At 43.2% G+C, this 19,059-nt stretch overlaps 2 protein-coding genes across 12 annotated transcripts in view; both read left to right on the plus strand.

Annotated features, from left to right (window-relative positions):
• The window catches only part of lyst (lysosomal trafficking regulator), a 67,501-nt gene extending 62,839 nt beyond the window's left edge, over window positions 1–4,662 (plus strand). For all 11 annotated transcript variants that reach the window (XM_084375722.1, XM_084375728.1, XM_084375727.1 and 8 more), the window contains 7 exons: window positions 52–188; window positions 1,050–1,148; window positions 1,579–1,718; window positions 1,800–1,897; window positions 1,988–2,144; window positions 2,234–2,305; window positions 2,393–4,662. In XM_084375722.1, the coding sequence (XP_084231848.1) occupies window positions 52–188; window positions 1,050–1,148; window positions 1,579–1,718; window positions 1,800–1,897; window positions 1,988–2,144; window positions 2,234–2,305; window positions 2,393–2,531 (842 nt within the window). In that variant the 3' untranslated portion in view covers window positions 2,532–4,662. The remainder of the gene's footprint in view (window positions 1–51; window positions 189–1,049; window positions 1,149–1,578; window positions 1,719–1,799; window positions 1,898–1,987; window positions 2,145–2,233; window positions 2,306–2,392) is intronic.
• Window positions 4,663–5,011: 349 nt separating this feature from the next.
• Window positions 5,012–18,689, plus strand: gng4 (G protein subunit gamma 4). The gene is made up of 3 exons (XM_084374739.1): window positions 5,012–5,438; window positions 6,756–6,861; window positions 16,534–18,689. The coding sequence occupies exons 2-3, from the start codon at window positions 6,763–6,765 to the stop codon at window positions 16,660–16,662; spliced, it is 228 nt and encodes a 75-aa protein (XP_084230865.1). The 5' UTR covers window positions 5,012–5,438; window positions 6,756–6,762; the 3' UTR covers window positions 16,663–18,689.
• The last annotated feature ends 370 nt before the right edge of the window (window positions 18,690–19,059 follow it).

Consider the following 19,059-nt stretch of genomic DNA (forward strand, 5'->3'; position numbering starts at 1 on the left):
TTTCTACAATGTCCTGCTGACTCCATTAACTTTATGCTCTCTGCTCCGTAGGTGTCCGCAGCATGCACAGCACGGACATCCAGTGGTCGGCCATCTTGAGCTGGGGCTACGCGGACAACATATTGAGGCTGAAGAGCAAACAGAGTGAACCGCCTATCAACTTTATTCAGTGTTCGCAGCTGCACCAGGTAAAAACGAGTAAAAGGAAAAATTCAACCAAATGTGAAATGTCTGTCATTATCTACTGACCCTCATGTCGATGGAAAGTCGGGTGAAGTTGTCCACTAAACATTTCTGGAGCTTCACAGCAAAACAGCGTTCTCAGCAGCACTCTCCTAAACAAGTGAAGCAGATTGGGACTTGTTTTAAAATGTAAAAAAAAAAAAACAGTGTGACAGCTCATCCAGCGTAATTCAAGTCTCAAAAGCACCTTGATCCCAAATAGATTTGAAAATTATTTACACCCTTTATTAAGCTGAACCCGTCACTTTGTCTAAAAGGGTTGCACCCCATATGAAGTGGGTCCAGGAGCTTGTCTGCTTGTCAAGGGTTTAAATAACGTCTTCAGATTAAAGGGGCAATATGTAAAAATAAATCATCCACAGAATGTGAAGATATAACAGTTTCGAGCTTATGTGTCGCAGGGGAGTTAGCATGCTAACCAGCACGCTAGCGGTGTAAACACCAACACACATCTGGTCCCCGAGCTCCCGGTCCGGACCGCTAGCTACACTGCTAACTGAGTTAACTAGCTGACAGCAGCTACAGTTAGAGGCAGTTAGCAGTTATTCTGGTGATATGCTGCTCCTTATTTTTTTTCTAGCTTGAATTCAACAGGTGGCCAATGATTGCATGTTGCACCTTTAATGTAGGATCCCAGGATTCTGGAGATTATGTTTGACAAGTCGTATGGATTGACAGTTATCTGACTGAATTTTTATTTTCGGAGTGAACTTTAAACCACCTGTTAGTGAAAGGAACTGATCGACCAATGAGCTGCCGGGATCCTTGTTTTTCCCCGTCCAACCATCCGTCTCGCTCTCTTCCAGGTGACCAGCTGCGCCTGGGTGTCCGATGGCTGCCAGCTATTCACGGGCAGCAAGTGTGGAGTCATCACCGCCTACAGCAACCGCTTCACCAACACCACGGTGGGTTTCCATGGCGACGCCCCCCTCTAACCTTCCGCCTCCACATCCAACACCCAATCCACCCACCCACCTCCCATTACCCCCTCCTCCGCCCTCCCTCCCTCCCCCACTCCTCTTTAGGCCGTGCTTGAACGCTCAGCTTCATTAGTCACATCACAGTTGCCCTTGAAACACATTTCCACCGAGCCTACAAGTGGGATTAGAGGTCCGGGAGTTCAGTCATCAGAGAGGCTTTCAGACTTTCATCCCGACCAATCGGCATCTAGATTTCCTGTTTTCTCCGTCTCTGAAGGGTGTTAAAGTAGCAATCGATTTGCGCTGTTCTGAAAATCCTGTTGGAGTTTGATTAATGGAGGTTTTTTTTGGAAATGGCAATAAAGTCACATGCAGCTATTCAGGCCTGCGTGTCCTCTGCTATGTCTTCCAACAGCCGTCAGAGATGGAGGTGGAATCTCAGGTTCACCTGTACGGACACACGGGGGAGGTCACCAGCCTGTTCGTGTGCAAACCCTACAGCATCCTCATCAGTGTCAGCGAAGATGGCACCTGCATCCTCTGGGACCTCAACAGGTCAGCGTGTGTGGGATGAAAAAAACAAGAACATGCCTTAATCCTATCGTTTCTAATCTAAACTGCTCTGTGTCCCTTCAGGCTCTGTTATGTCCAAAGCCTCACAGGCCACAAAAGCCCAGTGACGGCGGTGTCTGCCAGCGAGACCACAGGCGACATCGCGACAGTCTGTGACTCAGGTGAAGACCCCTTTTGTTCTGTGTCTTCTCAGACTTCATCACTTTTCCAGAATGAGTTATGACATGTGATTTTTTTTTTTTGTGTCTCAGTGGGCGGAGGCAGTGACCTGCGCTTGTGGACAGTGAACGGTGATCTGATCGGCCACGTCCACTGCAGAGAGATCATCTGCTCGGTGGCCTTCTCCAACCAGCCGGAGGGCGTGTCCGTCAACGTGATTGCCGGCGGGCTGGAGAACGGCGTCGTCAGGTGAGCAGAAACTCTTTTTTTCTTTTCTTTTTTTTATGTGATTCTTTTCTTCTCAAAATATTTCACACTGATTTGTTTTTTATGTTTAGATTGTGGAGCACCTGGGATTTAAAGCCAGTGAGAGAGATCACCTTTTCCAAGTCAAGCAAACCCATCATCAGGTATCTTATCATCACCGGCACCATGCTATTCTTTGCTTTTATGTGATGTAGGATACTGACGTTAACGTCTTCTCCGTTGTGCCTCAGCCTGACCTACTCATGCGACGGCCACCACCTCTACACAGCCAACAGCGAGGGCACAGTGATGGCGTGGTGCCGGCGGGACCAGCAGCGCATGAAGCTGCCCATGTTCTACTCCTTCCTGAGCAGCTACGCCGCAGGCTGATTGCGCGTCTGACGTTTACGACTGTCCAGTTCTCAGCAAGAGGAGCCCCGACCCCCCTCTCCTCTTCTTTCTCCTCCTCCTCCTCTTCCTCCCATCCTGCGCTGACGGGGAGGAGGAGGTGTCAGCATGGCCTCAAACTCCCTGAGCCCTCCCTGACTTTTAACTAAAGCCATCCCCAGCTGAGCGAGCGCTACCACAGCTACTCCCAGCATCAAGAAGTTATGAATATAGTATTATATGTACATAAATATATATTTATAAACATATGAAGTGGAATGTTGGGGGGGAATGAATGAATATTTGGCCGATGCTGCAACAGACACTTTATACAAAATGCGTTTCTGAGAGTGTGTTTGGTTTGTTAAGTCTGTTATTTTTTGGTTTCTTGCTGTCTGGAGTTACTCATTGTGCAAAGATTCCCCTGCCTGATGTTGATTTCGCCGTTTCCTGGTAAGCTGCTATCGTCTGGCCAAACCGAGCCAGACCCGAAGTGTGAAGACCCCCGTCTCTCACCTCGGCGTGGCGCGGCGCTCGGGATCCCCCGCAGCGCGCTGTCTGACAGATTGCTGCCGGAGCTCGGCGAGCGTGCCCCTGCTGACGCTGCAGCTAGCTGGTAGGGAGTGAGCCCCTCCTCGCGTCTGTCACCAGGAGATGTCCCGCTCTGTGGGAGTGAGACGCCGCTCTGCTGGGCTGTCTGCTCCACTCAAGTCTGAACACGAGTGTCGCAGCCCTGCATCACTTTGTATCCGAGCTCGGTGGAGGGACGGGGGGACGTTGGGATGAATTGTTCCTTGTGTTGCCTGTTGTTCTGTCCTACTTCTGCATGCTAGAATGACGCTGACCTTGACCGTGTGTATGTGGATGTGACATTTACTGTCATGATAGTTTCTGAAGGCCTGCCTTGGTTGAGCCTTTTGTATTGAGAAATGTTGATATTCATTTATTTATTAGGAACACAGTCGAGGCTTATCTTTCCTTCTTTTTCCTTCTCTTGTGTTTTACTCTCTGCCACTCAAATGCACTAAAAGCTTTTCAGGACATGATGTAGTTTGATGAAATTCTGAGGAAGCAATTAACAAACGGGATTAGAAGCCGGAGAAGAAGCGGAGAGGAATCTCTCATCCGCGCTGATCTACAAGTCATGCTCGGTACCTGTGCAGCATCACCAAACGGACGTAGTAGGTGGGAGGGTGTGGTGAAGAGCATCACGTCCAGCACACCGAGCGGATTTCTTACACACTACACTGATAAGTCTGCGAAACAGTCGAGCTGTTTCTTTCCTTTACCTGCTCATGGATCCATGCAGCTATTCTCTACATTCCCACTCGACTTACAGCACTTTGTTGTTCAGTTATTTTGTGTGAAACGGTGGTCAAAAGACTTTTTTATCTTTATCCGAGAGCCAATGATCTGTGGTCTTACCATGAACTGAGCTTTGCTTTAATTCCAATAATAAATCGAATCCAGGAAGCAATATCAGACATTTGTTGTCATGTGGGGAAGAAACCAGGAGACTGTTTTAACACAGCTGTGAAAAAAAAAAGTTGTTCTGCCTTCTGTGATGAAAAACCGATGTCTTACATTTCACACTTGTTTACGAGAAAGGGAATATTTCTTCTTACATCGTGACGTCATTCCTTTTGTGTTATCTTGATTATTGTTTGTTCCCTCTCAGCCCCCCTGGACTCTCACCGTGCCCTGCATCAAGCCTGTATAAGACATGATGTTACTGTTTACTGCCTGCATGTGTACATTTCCTCTTTGAAACTTATAAAAGTGTATGAGAACCACGACCTCTCTTCCCTCTGGAACATCCACATGAGATTGTAAGAATGTTTTGTTTTTTCCTCCTCTTTTCGTTTGAGAAGACGTGCTAACGAGTGATGTTTTTTGTGCTTTCTTACACATAAGGAAATATTATTTTTCTGTTGATAACTTAAGCTATGCATAATTTAAAGATCATCGTCTTAGGTTACTGAAATTGTGTCGTTTCAGACCTTCTGTGGGTTCTCAAAGGTCATGATTAATGTTTTCTTTTTGTTTGTATACATGTGAGTGTGTGTATGTATGGACAAACCAAGTGACGAGTATATTATAAATATATAAATATATATAAATATTTGAAGAAATACTACAACTTCGTGTCTTTTGTGTGCTTCTTCTTACTTTGTGTGGGAGACAGGTGCGTTCAGGGGCAATAAGAAACCAAGGACATAGATCAGAAAAATGATGAGAGAAAATATTGATTGTGATTTAAAGAAAATTGAATTAAAATGTTTAATCTGGATGCAAATTGCTCTAAAGTTTTCTGTTATGGATGAGGCCCATCAGTTACTATTGGGGGGGGGGGGGGGGGACCCGGTGATGTCAAAGCTGATGTAAAAATGAAAAGGGGAAGCCTGCAGATCTCAGGTGTCTTCTGCAGCAATACAGCAAATTAGAGAATCAGCAGATGCTAATTTGACTAATAGGGGCTGCCTCGGTGCGTTTAGGGCCGGTCCGTACAGCAGGGAACGCATCGCGGCTTGTTGCTGCTGCAGCTCCTCGTCCGCTCATCGAGTGCTCCCTGCCCCACAGCCTGTATCTGATCGTCATACAGAGGTTTCCCCCCCTGCTGCATGCGTAACATCTCTCCAAGTCCAGCCGTGGTGCTCACCAAGACCTCACCGCTTGGATCTCATCTTCCTACACGGAATACGCACGACTCACACTGAGCGAGCCGCTGAGGCGAAATTAAAACGCCAGGATTTACCTCCTCGGGTTCAGTCCAGAGCGAAGCGAGCCTGGGATTTCCTCTTATCATTTGATATTTGACAGATCCTCTTTTTCTTGTGTGTGTGCGTGTGTGTGTGTTGGGTGGAGTCAACCCGGAATTCTCCAAATTGGAAAACCACTGGCACATTTCAGGTAGGTCGGCGGCTGTAAGCCTACATTTATCTGCTCCTATAGCCGAGCAATGCAGCGAGGCGTCAGGAGATATTTTCATGTAATTTCCTCCATGCAGAAATCATTTTGTTTTTTTCCATGATGATGTGTGCTTTGCTGTTTCCTGCTCTAAAGCCAGGGCCGCAGCTCGCACCGTGTGTGTCCACACATTAATCCCCTTTAGAAATAAGAGGCGCCCGTGTTTGACAGATCTGCATCAACAATCAGCATCGGTACATTTGGGATAAAGACGGTGTGGACACAGTGAAAGAGACACATACAGCCGTGTGGGCTTCAGGATGCACGAATCGTAAGGGAAACCTAAATGATGGGGGGGGGGGAGGAAAAAAAAAAGGCCTGATAGCTTCACTACGAGGGTGTGATTAAAAGCTATAAATTGGCTTTAGAGCCACGAAGGGTGGGATTGGACCAGTGAAGCCAGCATCAAAAACATCTGCTTTTAAACGTCCAGCTGTGGGGCTCAGTTCATGTGATGCGATGATAAATGAAATAAATAAACAAATCGATGCAAAGGAGGAAAAAAAAAAATCCAGTGAGTGTGAACTGATTCAGCAGCACCCCACCTTCATGTTTTTCATGCAGCCTCATTATAAAACACATCTGTGGTCAGGTGTCTTCAGATCTGCCAAACTGGGACATTTGAGGGAGCAGAGGGGGTCAAGAGGGGGGCCTGGAGGGAGAGCAAGGTGTAGTCAGAGGCTGGTTGCAAGGCTGCAGATTCATTCAGACGTTGTGGAGAAAGTTGAGAAGGAGAAGCAGAAGGGGACAGATGTGAGGCGAAGGAAAGTTGCGTGTTTGATTCCCTTCTGAGGGTTCATGAACTGATAATGACCCGACGTAAACCCCCTCCCCAGATGCCTGCTGAAGTGCCCTTGAGCCATGCAGCTCCAAAGAGATGTGTTCGTGTTTGACCGCTCCCCGCCTTTTGTGACTTGTCCCTCAGCCTCCTGTGAACAAAAAAACCCAAAAGGTTGAATAAATAAATAAATAAATAAATATATAAATCATCATGCATGAGCACGGGCTGAAAAATGACAAACTGCTGTCCAGCTGCTGCCTTTTTAGGCTCTTTCTTCAGATAAAATGGAGCTTGGCTGCTGTAAAACACATTCCCCCAGACAAAATGGGTCCTTTAAATAAAAAGGTTGTGGTAGAGAATGGCTGCTCCGAGGGGGGGGGGGTTAGAGACACCGCCGGGGGGGAGGAGGATGCTGCTTTGTGGATTTAATGTGATGCTCATTGACTCTATGTGTCCCCCCCTTTGTGCCTGCGTCACAGGAGCACCATGAAGGACGGTATTGCCAACAACAGCACGGCCAGCATCTCCCAAGCCAGGAAAGCTGTGGAGCAGCTGAAGATGGAGGCCTGCATGGATAGGATAAAGGTACAACACTTTTATTTTCTACCTGTGTCTGTGAGCAAATATGTACACGTTGTGTTTCTATTTGACCACGCTGCCTGGCTGTGGACATTATTCTGACAAAAAAACACCAGGCACAAACATAACTGTTGGAAACTTTAATTGCATTTCACCATTTCATGCAACTACAAGATTCATCACACGCTTAGAGAAAAAATACAAATTTGTAATCAGCTGTAATGTGTTTAATACTCACACTGATTAATTGCAGTAAAACAGGTCTGTATACGGAGTACGGTCTCTCGGCAAACATCTATTTTTCTATTCATTTAAAGGTGCAAACTATAAGAACTGGCTGTTGATGTCGTACTCCAAACACACAGGGGGCAGTACAGAGTGACTGTATTCTCTGTATACATCCATGACTGTAGCTGCAGTTAGCTAGTTAGCTCAGTTAGCCGTGCAGCTAGCCGGACTTTGACAAAACAAAACATGCATAAACAATTTTGCTTGCTCAGAGTTGGCAACATTACTATCATTCCCTGTCAGCAAAAAATAAATGAAAGTCATTTATATTAATGAATTATCAGTAGCCTGACTCACCGGATGTAGACTGTGGGTGTAAGCCCCCTACGCTATCTACCACGGGAAACAACAACTCTGAGCTAGCAGCCTTTACTGATAATGCGTTACTCCGACCCCGACCTGTTGGCAAACGGTACCAACACAAGGAACCGATTCAAGAAGGACGGGACAAACTAAACAACACATCGGTGAACCACGCTGTATAAAATGGCTGCCATGATACATCATTACGTTGAACACTGTTGATTATTCTGATTAAATCTCACCTACACCATCCTGCTGCTGTAAATACTTACTCATTCACCAAATATGTATTTATACATATGTGTATGTCAAAGTCAGGGTTTCAGGCATCACCTCCTCTGTGACAGACGTCATGTGCGGCCATCTTGACATTTTAAACCTCCAAATGCTAAATTAAAAGGAATGCTTCGCATCCTTACCGAGAGTTGGATGTAAGATCGATGCCAATCTCATGAATACGGTGAAATATGCAGCTACATGGCCGAGCAATAAGTGTAAACAAAACAAAGGTTTAACAATAGTGATTAGTGAGCGTCAGAGGTGCTGGAAGATCATTTTGTTGCCTTCATACTCAGCCAGGTTTGCTGTTTCTCCTCATTTACAGTCTTCATGCTAAGCTAAATTAGCCAGCTGCTGGATCCAGCTTCATATTTACAGAAGAGCGAGATGTGAGAATGATAAAGTTCTTATAATTTAACTCTTCTTCACCAGAAAGTGAATGAGTGTATTTTAGATGCTGAAGCAGACAGTGTATCGACTTTACACTCCTTGTACTGAGTTCTGTGTCCACTATTTGTCATCTCGGTGCTTTATGAATGCATTAACCCATAAATCAGATGGACTGATACTGTAGCAGTACACCACCGTCCTGTATCTGTGCTCCACGGACTCCAGTTTAGCTCTGCACCCCTTTAACAATATCAGACTCACGATGGAACGTTTTTAAAAAGGGTAAAAATGGATGCAGCAGAAGCAGAGAGGGATAACGTGTCTCTATAGGCTAACCTGGAAGTTGGCATCGCTGTGGTTCCCTCAGATTGACAAACACAAGTTTATGATACTTACATGTATTGTTCAACCGCCTACATTACCCACAATGCAACTCAGCTGCAGACAGTTGTGTCCAAACTTAGTAACTACCCACTATATAGTCATTATTCCGTTTCGCAGGCCACTGAGGCTAACGATTTAGCAAGCTAGCGAGCGGCTAACGTAACGCAGGAAATGCAAAGGCATAAAAAAGACAAGGCAGGTGGGAATATCAACATTTTCCTCAGACATATTAAAAAATGACGAAGAATAACTCTATCCGACTAAACTGATAACATATATTAACTTACCTCCACTGAAAAATGTGTGTCATGCTCGTAGCAGCTAATTTAGCCTTGAGTTGCTGGCCAGAGACGAGATGATGATTTTCATTTTCAAACTATTTGTCCTGAGACCAGTGGCATCACTTCAGGCTGTTTACTTCACACAGCTCCCTCTGGAGCCGCAGACAACTTTAAACAACATGTTTTCACATATATAATCAGCCTTATTTATTCCAACAGCCCCCCTGCAAGCTGACAACTAAATTAAGGTTTTCTCAGTTTAGTTTGGTGCAACTTCTTCTGACAGGCGCCACACGAAGCCTCAGTTCACCTTGAGAGCCTCGGTGTCCCCACCTCTCTGTCAGAGTGCATCTACTGAGCACAGCGAGTGGTGACTGTGAGGGATGAACCCAGGGGGATGGAGGGCCGCGGTGATTGTCGACCACCTCTGACATCAGTTTTCGACCAATCTGGATCATATATTCTGAGTGAGATCATAAAGATTGTCCTTGGTTAGCACTTTGTGTGCAGCAGGCTTGTGAGCTTAAAGGAATAAGCCAGTGTTCGCTCGCTCTCTGTAATAATCGTATTCGTGACGCCAATCACCTCCTGCAGCTCCACCACACTGACTGTGAAGCAGGCGTTATAGAGTATGTGTTCTCATCAAACAACATCTGGTTAAATATTGACTTGTGGGACCTACACACTCTTTATCTTTGAGGTCAGTCACCACGCTTTAACGTGTCGTAATACTGTTTCTGTACATAGAGGTTTCTGTATTACTTCCGTTCATAAGATGGAATCATGACCAGAAGTCTTTGTTTTTACTGCGTGAAGTTTCTCTCCCCTCCAAACAAAAAAAAAGAAATGTAAAAGTCAGTTTAACATTAATATTTTTCTGTAGCGTGAAGGGACGACTCCTCTCAGCAGCGTTCATGAACGACTTCTTGTGCAACTTAAAAGGCCGTGTCATCATCTCATTCGGTATGCTCCTCATGTGCTCGGGGAATGATTGCCCCACAGCCCCGAGGCTGTTCGCTCAGCATTATAGCCAGGCCTGGAAGCCTGCCATACACCATCATCCCTACTCAGCACAACAAAGGCTGCTTACAAGAAAAACTCCTCTTCTTAAAAAACAAAGTGATTACCCTCAACTTGTTATCAGGGTTTAGACGATGTATCACAAAGAGCCCTGATTTAACTTACAAGATGACTTTTTGGCACAACTTCCCATTTAAATCTATCAGTTATTCCATATTTATTTCACATTAGAAGAGTCGGGTTTGACAAACTCTTGAATAATCATATCAATCAAGAGTTGAACTGTCACTGGCCACATAAAACTGATAACGACCGCACAGATTCCTCTCTCACAATCGAAGTTGATGTTTGAGTTTGAACCATTTCTCAGTTTGTAGAATGCAAACTCAGCAAGTTTCAGACCCGCGTGGACCTTTTATGCGAGTCCATCAAACAATAATTTGACGTGCCAGATGGTTTGTAACACAGAACCATCTGGGAAGCTGTCCGTAGAAACAGCTTGGTAAAGGGCAGGCACTAAAAAAAAATACTTGACAGGTAATTGGACAAACCATCTGTCTCTCAGCGTCTATCGCTGGCTAACTTCAACCAATCAGATCAACAGTTGGTACTGCTCTACTTCTGGTTGCTAAATCAAACTCTTACTGAAGCCAGTAGAGAGAAAACATCCTTTACATCTAGAAAAGCCTTCAGTGATCTCGCAAATCCATCTACCTCACAGTGTAAATGGCAACGTACAGACGAGGGTGAAGTCCACCAGAATAAAGAATAAACTCATGTAAAATCGACCACCACGAATCTATAAGACCATAAGTTACCATAAACATGAAACACACACACAAAATATTGTGTCTCCTAATAACAGTAAAAAGATTGAATCCCATCTTCTTAGTTCAAAGCAGTAAACTGAGTGAAAAACATTTCAATATCGAAATTCAATTTCAAACCCAAATATAGTTCTTGAAGCCTCTACGCCTTCAGTTGTATTTCTTTTATTATGGTTTAATAGAAATGTTAAAAGCTTCAGTAAAGATTCAATCTGTAAAGTACTTTCAGGCCATCAGACCTGACCTGGAGGTCTCCTCTTCCTGCTCCCCCATTTTCTAGACAGAGCCTGCAGGAAATAACAAGAATTTCAATTTGCAACCGTTTGAGTTAAGACCAGGACTAATACCAAGTTCATGTTGTGTCCTTACACAGCAGCTGAGTGTGAAAAACTGTTAACGTCAGCCTCCTAGATGTAATCCACACTACAAAAATGTCGACAAACCAAGGCTGCAAAGGCATAGTTAAGCTAAAACACTTAAACACTGATTATGTGAGTTGATTTTGAGGAGTGTGATTGTTGGATGTAATGATACTGACTAATTTAACAGCAGTTACGTGTTTTGGTGTGACTGCATGACTAGAAATGTGAACCTGACAGGCTCCACAGTGCATCCCTTTTGGTCGCACCATAGCGCCCGAGATTTATCAGGTCTGATTTTTCAAAAATTTGACATTTTCTCTGTTGTAGAGAAAATGTCTCTCGTCTTGCACTATGCTATTCATCCCACTAGTGTGCACATAAATGAGAGAAATTGTGAGATATCCCAACTCGAAAATCAAGTCATTTTAAATTGGGCTATGCTGAAAAATGCTGGGTGCCCTTTCCACCAGTCCGCTGGCCTTAAAAATGCCCAGCCCCAACCCAAACCTGACAACAGCAGAGGTGGTAACCGTTCCACCTGTCGCTGGTCCGAAGATGCCTAATCCACAGTGTTGTTCCTGCTAATATTTTGCCTTGTGGCCCATTTGCGTAAAGAAAATCTGCAGCTGAATTCCTGTGTACAAACATTTACATTATGTGTACAAAAATGAAAATTAAATGTATTGGGTGCACCTCAATGAAAAAGTAAGGTGCACCAGTGCAACCAGTGTAAAGAGTTACTCTGGAGCCCTGCTTTAGCATTATGCATGAATGCTCCCGAAATCAAATAATGTTTCACATAAAACATTTTGAATTTGGACAATTGGACATTTATGTTATCATACAGTCCATTTTTAAAGGTGCAGTATGTAAGAGTTTTGGTTGAAAACATTCAAAACTTTAAAATAGAGTTTTCAACAGAATGTGAGCTCCCCGCTAGCTTCACGGCTAACTGAGCTAACTAGCTTAAAGCAGCTATTGTACAGTTGGCAGCAGATAGCGGTTACCCTGGTGATATGCTGCCCCCTATTTGTTTTGAGTAATAATTCAACAGTTGGGCAATTCTTATTGATTGTTAAAGGTTAATTTATTTATCACATTTATTTATTTATTTATTTATTTATTCTTCAAGACAAACAAGGCAATGTCATCCGCATCATCAAGCTTAACAAGGTGGTGGTTGAACTGCAGTGTCAATTGTAAACTGGAAATGAAATGAGACCATGTTTAATAACTTCCTGGATGAAGCAGTGTGTGAGACGATGTTACGCTGTGAAGTTGAATGAGCTGACAAGTATTTCACTCACATACTGTCTGAATAGATCCGACATGTCAGCTTTATTGTCACTTTAGCATTTTAGGGAAAAAAGACTTGAATGTAAATGAATCTTAAATGTCGCATCTGATCTATATCTGAAAGGCTTTCACTCAGCTCCATAGTGGATCTGACATTAATGTAAGATTTCTGAATAATTGACTCCTGCAGTCATATTCGGCTGCAGTCCGGTGCATCTTTGCTCTTGTGTGAAAACCTTGTAGCACAGGACGAACACACATCAGGCATATTTAAGTTAATTCAATGAGTTTTTCTAAGGTCAAAACTTCTCTTAAAAAAACATTTATTCTTCTGTAACTTAAATAAAGTGTAACATTAGCAGAGTTATGTTCTCAGCCAACTATGACGACATTTATATGCAATGTTTGGAAAGAGGCGCTGGGTTCAAAAACAGTTTGACTCTTTGTATCAGTGCTCACATTTCTAAACAAATTATTAGCAGTGATAATGTTCAAAGACATTTAGACGGCAGCGTTGAGCCATGAGCAGTTACAGATATTATATATTTGAGGTATTTATATAAGATTTTGAAAAAGAAGTTCTCAGATGGCTACGCTGGTGTGTTGACCTTAAAAATCACTAACAGCTTCAGTGTTAGCATCACATCTGTGTTATCTTCTCAGAAGTTGTGGGATGATTGACGGGCAGGCAGCTGTTTGTGCTTTAATAACCACTTGGCACATCAGACGTGAAGATCCAAGTAATTCTTTATTAACGAGCCACTGAAGTAGAACGTGGACGCGAATGAAAAGCAGAGGAAAGTACAGAGAACGAGGAGAAAACAGACGACTGCCGATCCCTTAAATTTAATTAAGGGATCTGATGAGGGAGGGTGTGTATCAGTGACAAGAGCAGTCTCTGTGCTGCTGATTGAGGGATCACCACATTCTCATTAATTGCTCAATCAGCCAAAGGAATGTGATCTGTGCTAATTAGAAGGACTCTCCTTCCATCATGGGGCTGCAGTGTAATTACAGTCAGTCTGGGCCTAATGACACACACTGTGCAATACCACGTTTTGTCCTGTGGGGCTCTCCCTCTCTGCAGAAACCCTGTGCTGCAGTTACATGATAATATAATTATTGCATTTGCTTTCATTATGAGAATAATTAAGCTGTTTACTTGCATTGCAAGAGAAGGCTTTGTTAATGTCCCCACTTTATGAATGCTTGGATGCTCCGATTAGCACCCGAATCAGGTCAAATAGAGGAGGAAGTTTGAAACAAATATGCAGCTAAAATAATTTAACATTAAGAGTGTGTGTGTGTGTCTTCTGAGTAAGCAGATCATTTTTAATATGACTCTCCTCTACTCTCTGATGAATATAACAGCTCTCTGAGTATGACCTTCATGAAAATCAGCCAGTTAGTGTCATTAGTTTTCGTGTTTTTGACCAAATGCCTGCAAAACCAACGACATTCCCAACATCCTCTGCTGTACTTTAGTGAGAGTTAGCATTAGCATATGTTAGCTAACAAGATGACGCCAACCCAAAATGGTGTCAATGGTTTTATAAAATTCTCCCAATAAGCATTAGCATTTTAGAAAATAAATTAATTAATTAATTGAAATAAAACAAAAACATCAGCATGTTAGCATTGTCATTGTGAACATGTTAGCTTGCTAGCATTTAGCTCAAAACAGTGTCTTATGTTATTAGGTTTAGTGGGTTTTTGACAAAATACCTGCAAAACAAATGACGTTCCCATCATCCTCTACTTTGGTGCTAATTAGCAAATGTTAGCAAGCTAATATGCTAAACTAAGATGGAGACAATGGAAGAAAAAAAACAACCAGCATGTGAGTATGTCACCTTGTTTGCTGTATCTTAGTGCAGCCTCACATAGTTGCTAGCATGGCCGTGGACTCACAATGTTGTTTCAAACTTATTTGAAACCCTAGTTTATTTTATTTTTTAATTTTCTTTTCTCGTTATATTCTCTATATTATTCTTATGTCATTCCTCTCTGTCTCCATTGTTGTTCACTCCTGTTTGAGTAGCATTTGTTGAAAACTACAGTACCCAGCTGTGTTAGGACATTACTGAGCCATTTTAAAAAGGGAACCAACATGTTTTTGGTTAGCATTTTAATAGATGTACATTTCAGTAGGAACTAATGGGCTCGCTGCTGAGTGCCACAGGATGGAGACATCAGAAAGAATTGAGAGATGGACTAATGCACTGCATTCGATGACAAAAATAAAAGTATAGACCAACCCCAGCCCTACTGCTCCTCGTAAAATACAGAAATCTCAGCACCACATCATGATCAACACCCTTTAGACGTATCATTTCATGCTGTAAACTGACTGTAAAAATGGATGCTGGATGATGATGGATTTTGTGCGTTGTATTCTCCTGTGAGAGCAGCAGTGGGTGAGGTGAAGTGGCAGGGAGGAGATCAGATGGCTCTGTCCTCCATGTAGATCCCTGAGCCCTCGCCGTCCCTCTGATGCAGCTGCTCCTCTGCTCTCCATTTGCGGCCTCCCCTCCCGTTACCTCCCACTCAGCTCCCGAGTGGAAACCTACATTCACAGGCAGTCTGGCTGTACTGTAAAATTTATAGTCGCTGTTTGACATTGAAAAATACAGTATGCTTTTCACCTTGAGGCAGGAAGAGTGTTGTAAGTGCCATCCTCCGTTCCCCTCAGCTGGTCAAGGTCCCACCTTAACACCTGTCAGTCATCCGGACGAGCTGTCTCTTCATATTGCCTGAGGCTGAGGTAACAGGCATCAGTGCAGTCGCCACAGGCACTGACGAATCGGAAGCACAGACAATATGAATTTTTAAAGCAAAAGGAGGCAGGTAACATTGGACATAATCTGCTGCGAGTTTGTCTGCAGAAACATTGTTGGCGAAAGCGAACACGCTGGGAGTCGAGACCAGCCTGAGCGTCAGTGCAAGTTTATCAAAAATTCAAACACGTCACACAACTGTTCTCCAGCGCTCCATCCATGCTTTATTCACCTCGACAAATGTTTTCTTGCCGACATCAGGGAGGTGTCCGAGATTGTTTCCTGTTTGCTTTTAGAAAGTCTGTCAGTCAGTAATGTGACTCGTACATCATCAAGTCAACAACATCACTGTCGTCCTTTTTTAAGCGATTTTATACTCCGAGGACAAAACAACCTACTTTTCAGAATGTCCTTCACAAATTACAATAATTCATCTAAACCCACGAATGGAGATAAAAATCTCTTATGTATTTTGGGAGCATTTTAGGCGATGACAGAATATGAAGGGGAGAGAGAGATGCAGCAAAGGTCCCTGGCCGTTGTTGAACTTTTAAGTCCCATCAATTATATATCAGAATACCAGAAGCGACCTCAGACACTGCGCTGATGAAGGCAAGGGAGCCGGAAATGTAGTGAATAAAGCATGGTGTGCTGGAGAGGAGCACAACTCTCTAAAATTTTGATAGATCAGAAAACATCATTCAAGAGCGTTTAAGGTCAAGAGATCAGTCAGTCAAGCTGTCTAGACATGCGTACATCTAAAAGGTCCCATATTTTGAAAGGTCTTTTTCTTATTATAAAGCAGGTCTAGGTGCTCTATAAATATTATGAAAGTATCAAAACATTCAATCCACAGAGTGATAGACCTTATTCACATTCATCGTACCCTAAGTGTTACAAATCATAATCATCTCACCAAATGATCAGCAGTTGAAAAGACAATGAAGAGGGAACATCCGGAGGGACGTTACAGCAGCTAACGTTAGCCTTATAGCACTTTCTACCTAACTTGCTGTTGTTACTGTACTTTACCAAGATGTGAGTTGACTTCTCAGAATTAATTCATGCTTTTGTTATTTACCATGTCACAATTTCAATATCAAACAATAATGTTAGCTAGTAAGTGGCTCAATGCTAACTGTAGCTGCTGTCTCGTGGTAAGTGACGCGTGTTCAAGTATGTTGTTTTACCTTGAAGTACTGCTTAGTGTCCGTCCGAATGCGGTCTATGCCTTGGTTGTAAAAACAACGGCAGAGCTGATGCGGAAACATGGAGGGCGGCGGTAGGCCTGTACGCCTGTACGAGCTGACCAATTAGACGCAGCGTTCAGAGGGTGAACAGAGGTGCTGCAGCAACAGACAGACCAAAAACAAATGTATGAACCTCAATATGAGCATAATGCGGGACCTTTATGTAATAGTCAGAGAAACATCTGATCACATTTGTCTTTTCCTTTGTCTCCATATTTCAGGTATCCAAAGCAGCCGCAGACCTGATGGCGTACTGCGACGCCCACATACGCGAGGACCCGCTCATTATGCCCGTCCCCGCCTCCGAGAACCCTTTCCGGGAGAAGAAGTTCTTCTGCACCATCCTCTGATGACCTGCTGGTAGATCTGTACGGGTGCAGGCATGGCGTTGCCTGGCTTCTCTGTCTTCACCACACCTGAAGCTACTGGCCATAGGCATTGAGTTGAGTTTTGCCAGGTGGACACTCTGTTGTTGGTCAGCTCTGTCCCGGTGGCTGAAGGTTTTGGGGGAGTCGGCTACCAAACTGGCAACCCAGTGAGCGTATCATGTCTTGTTAAATAGGTTTGTTATTGCTTTGTTATTAGAGAACAGCCTTGCTCAGTGCTTAATGAGATGAGAGATGTTTTTTTCTTCTTTCTTTTCTTTTATTGTGCTAGATCTTAACATGCCTCAGGAAACAGAAATTTGCCCAGTGTCTACGACTTTTTTAAACATTTACTTCTCGTCCCGTTATCTGAATAAAAGCGCATTAATCTTTGTATTTTCTCCAACATAATTTCAGTTGGGTTTTTTTATTGCTTTCAGTGAACAAGTTTGACTATTTGTAGCAACACTTACTGAAAGCACCACTGAAATCTGACACTTCCCTCAGTAGTGGTTTCTATTTCCATTTGCCTCCGCAGTCACCAACAATTAGCCCGCTCCTTTTAGTGCTGCAGTACGGTGGGATTCAGATTAGAGAGCGGAAACAGGAACCTTATCTCGCACAGTAAATTATTTCAGTTTGTGCAAGAAGGAGGTGGCTGCACATCGGCTGTGCTGCAAATAAATAAATAGACTCTCTATTTATTGAAAGGTGCAGAGCTAATGTTTCAACAGCGAAATTAGTTCTCCGGGGTTTATCACTGTGCAAACAACCCTTAAGTCAAAAATTATTTATGAATCTGCCACCTCCTTCCCTGGCCCGCTCTAATGCGTTCTACCTTTGCTGCTCTGTGTGATTTACTCCTCAAATACTTCATCCACTTCAAATCAGAGACACTATCAGTTAATCCTGCCGCCCCGACTAGAGTATTTCTACAAGTTGCAGGAGATCTTCCCCTCGTATTTCCTTTAACGGTCTCATTTGTTCTCTGGGCATGTTTCCTGAGCCTGATTCTTTTTGCCTGTCCTAGAGTGAATGGCAAGGCCTTTGACATTAATGCCAAACCAGAGGCCTGCATGTTTCTCTGCTCCTTTTATGACGGCCTCCTCTGTTTCCGAGGGGCCGTCAGTCTTTTAGAGTGTACAGTATGTTACAGTGCCAATCGCTGTGGGAGCAGTGTGATCTTCACGCTGTGGTCTCGCGGTCCTTTTTTTTTCTCCCCCGTTTTTGTTTGTTTTGGAAGAAAAAGCACACTGTCGAAACATTTCCTTTACATGGTAGTTGAATAGCATTTGCTAATTTTTACGATGAATTGTTATGATCGTTATTAATATTGTTATTATCAGTAGTATTATTGAATATTTGTTGCACAGCACTGACAGCTACATGACGTGTAGTGCTACTAAGCTTGTATGATACTTAGGAGAAAAAAACATTTATAAATCATGCAATTATTGATACTATCTGAGTATTTTTTAAAAACAACATTAAGGGTCGGTTTACATAATATGATCCCTTTCGGTGGTTCAGGCTTTTTGCATTTGTGTAAAATTAAAGAAATTTCCTCTTGGTACTTGAACAGCCATCGCATTAGGAAAACTGGACTGTCACAAACACAAACTATTGGACTCAAATTGTTTTTCAGGATAATTATTGTCTTTCTTTCCTATTTAAAAACACCTGAGACTGACCTCAGGGTTGCTCCCACTGACCTCATCTTAAGGACGGTGCCAAATCTGAAACAAGAAATATAACGGCTACAGATGAATATTGCATGGATTTATTTCTATCTATAACAGAGAGAACTATTATGATATGAAATATTGCCTCTTCATTGACTTTCTGGGTGCTACTCTGCACATAATTGGAGTCCGGATATGTCGACAATGTGCAGCTGTATTCATGAATGGTATTATCGTTTTGGTAAAAAAAATAATAATATAGCATTTAAATAGCAGGCTTTGTAAATCCTTTGATGGATCAAATGAATTAAAGGAAAACGGTAACCCAAATGTGCTGTGTCTTCATATTTCTGTCTCTGGCGTCTTGATCACACTGATGACATAAAAGGCCGCTGCAAACTGTTCTGGGTCTTACAGAGGAAGTTGGTATTCTTGTGTGTAGTGGAGACCTCCTGTGGCTGAGCTGAACCACAGGCCATCTGGATGCACTGTTCATGTGTCGTGGCATTTTTTTAAAGGATTATGATTCAATTCAGCCGCAGCCAGTTTGCCTTTTTTACACTGTTGATCGAAAAAAAGAAAGAACAACGCGAGCCGAGGCTGCAGGTCGCATGAAGCAAAGTCCCTCATAATGATTCAGAGCAACAGCCGCTGACATCAACATTCAGATTTCCTGTCGCCGCTGCTTCATGTGTGCATC

This window comes from Pagrus pagrus (genome assembly GCF_965226575.1).
Source record: "Pagrus pagrus genome assembly, chromosome: 15".
NCBI lineage: Eukaryota > Metazoa > Chordata > Actinopteri > Spariformes > Sparidae > Pagrus > Pagrus pagrus.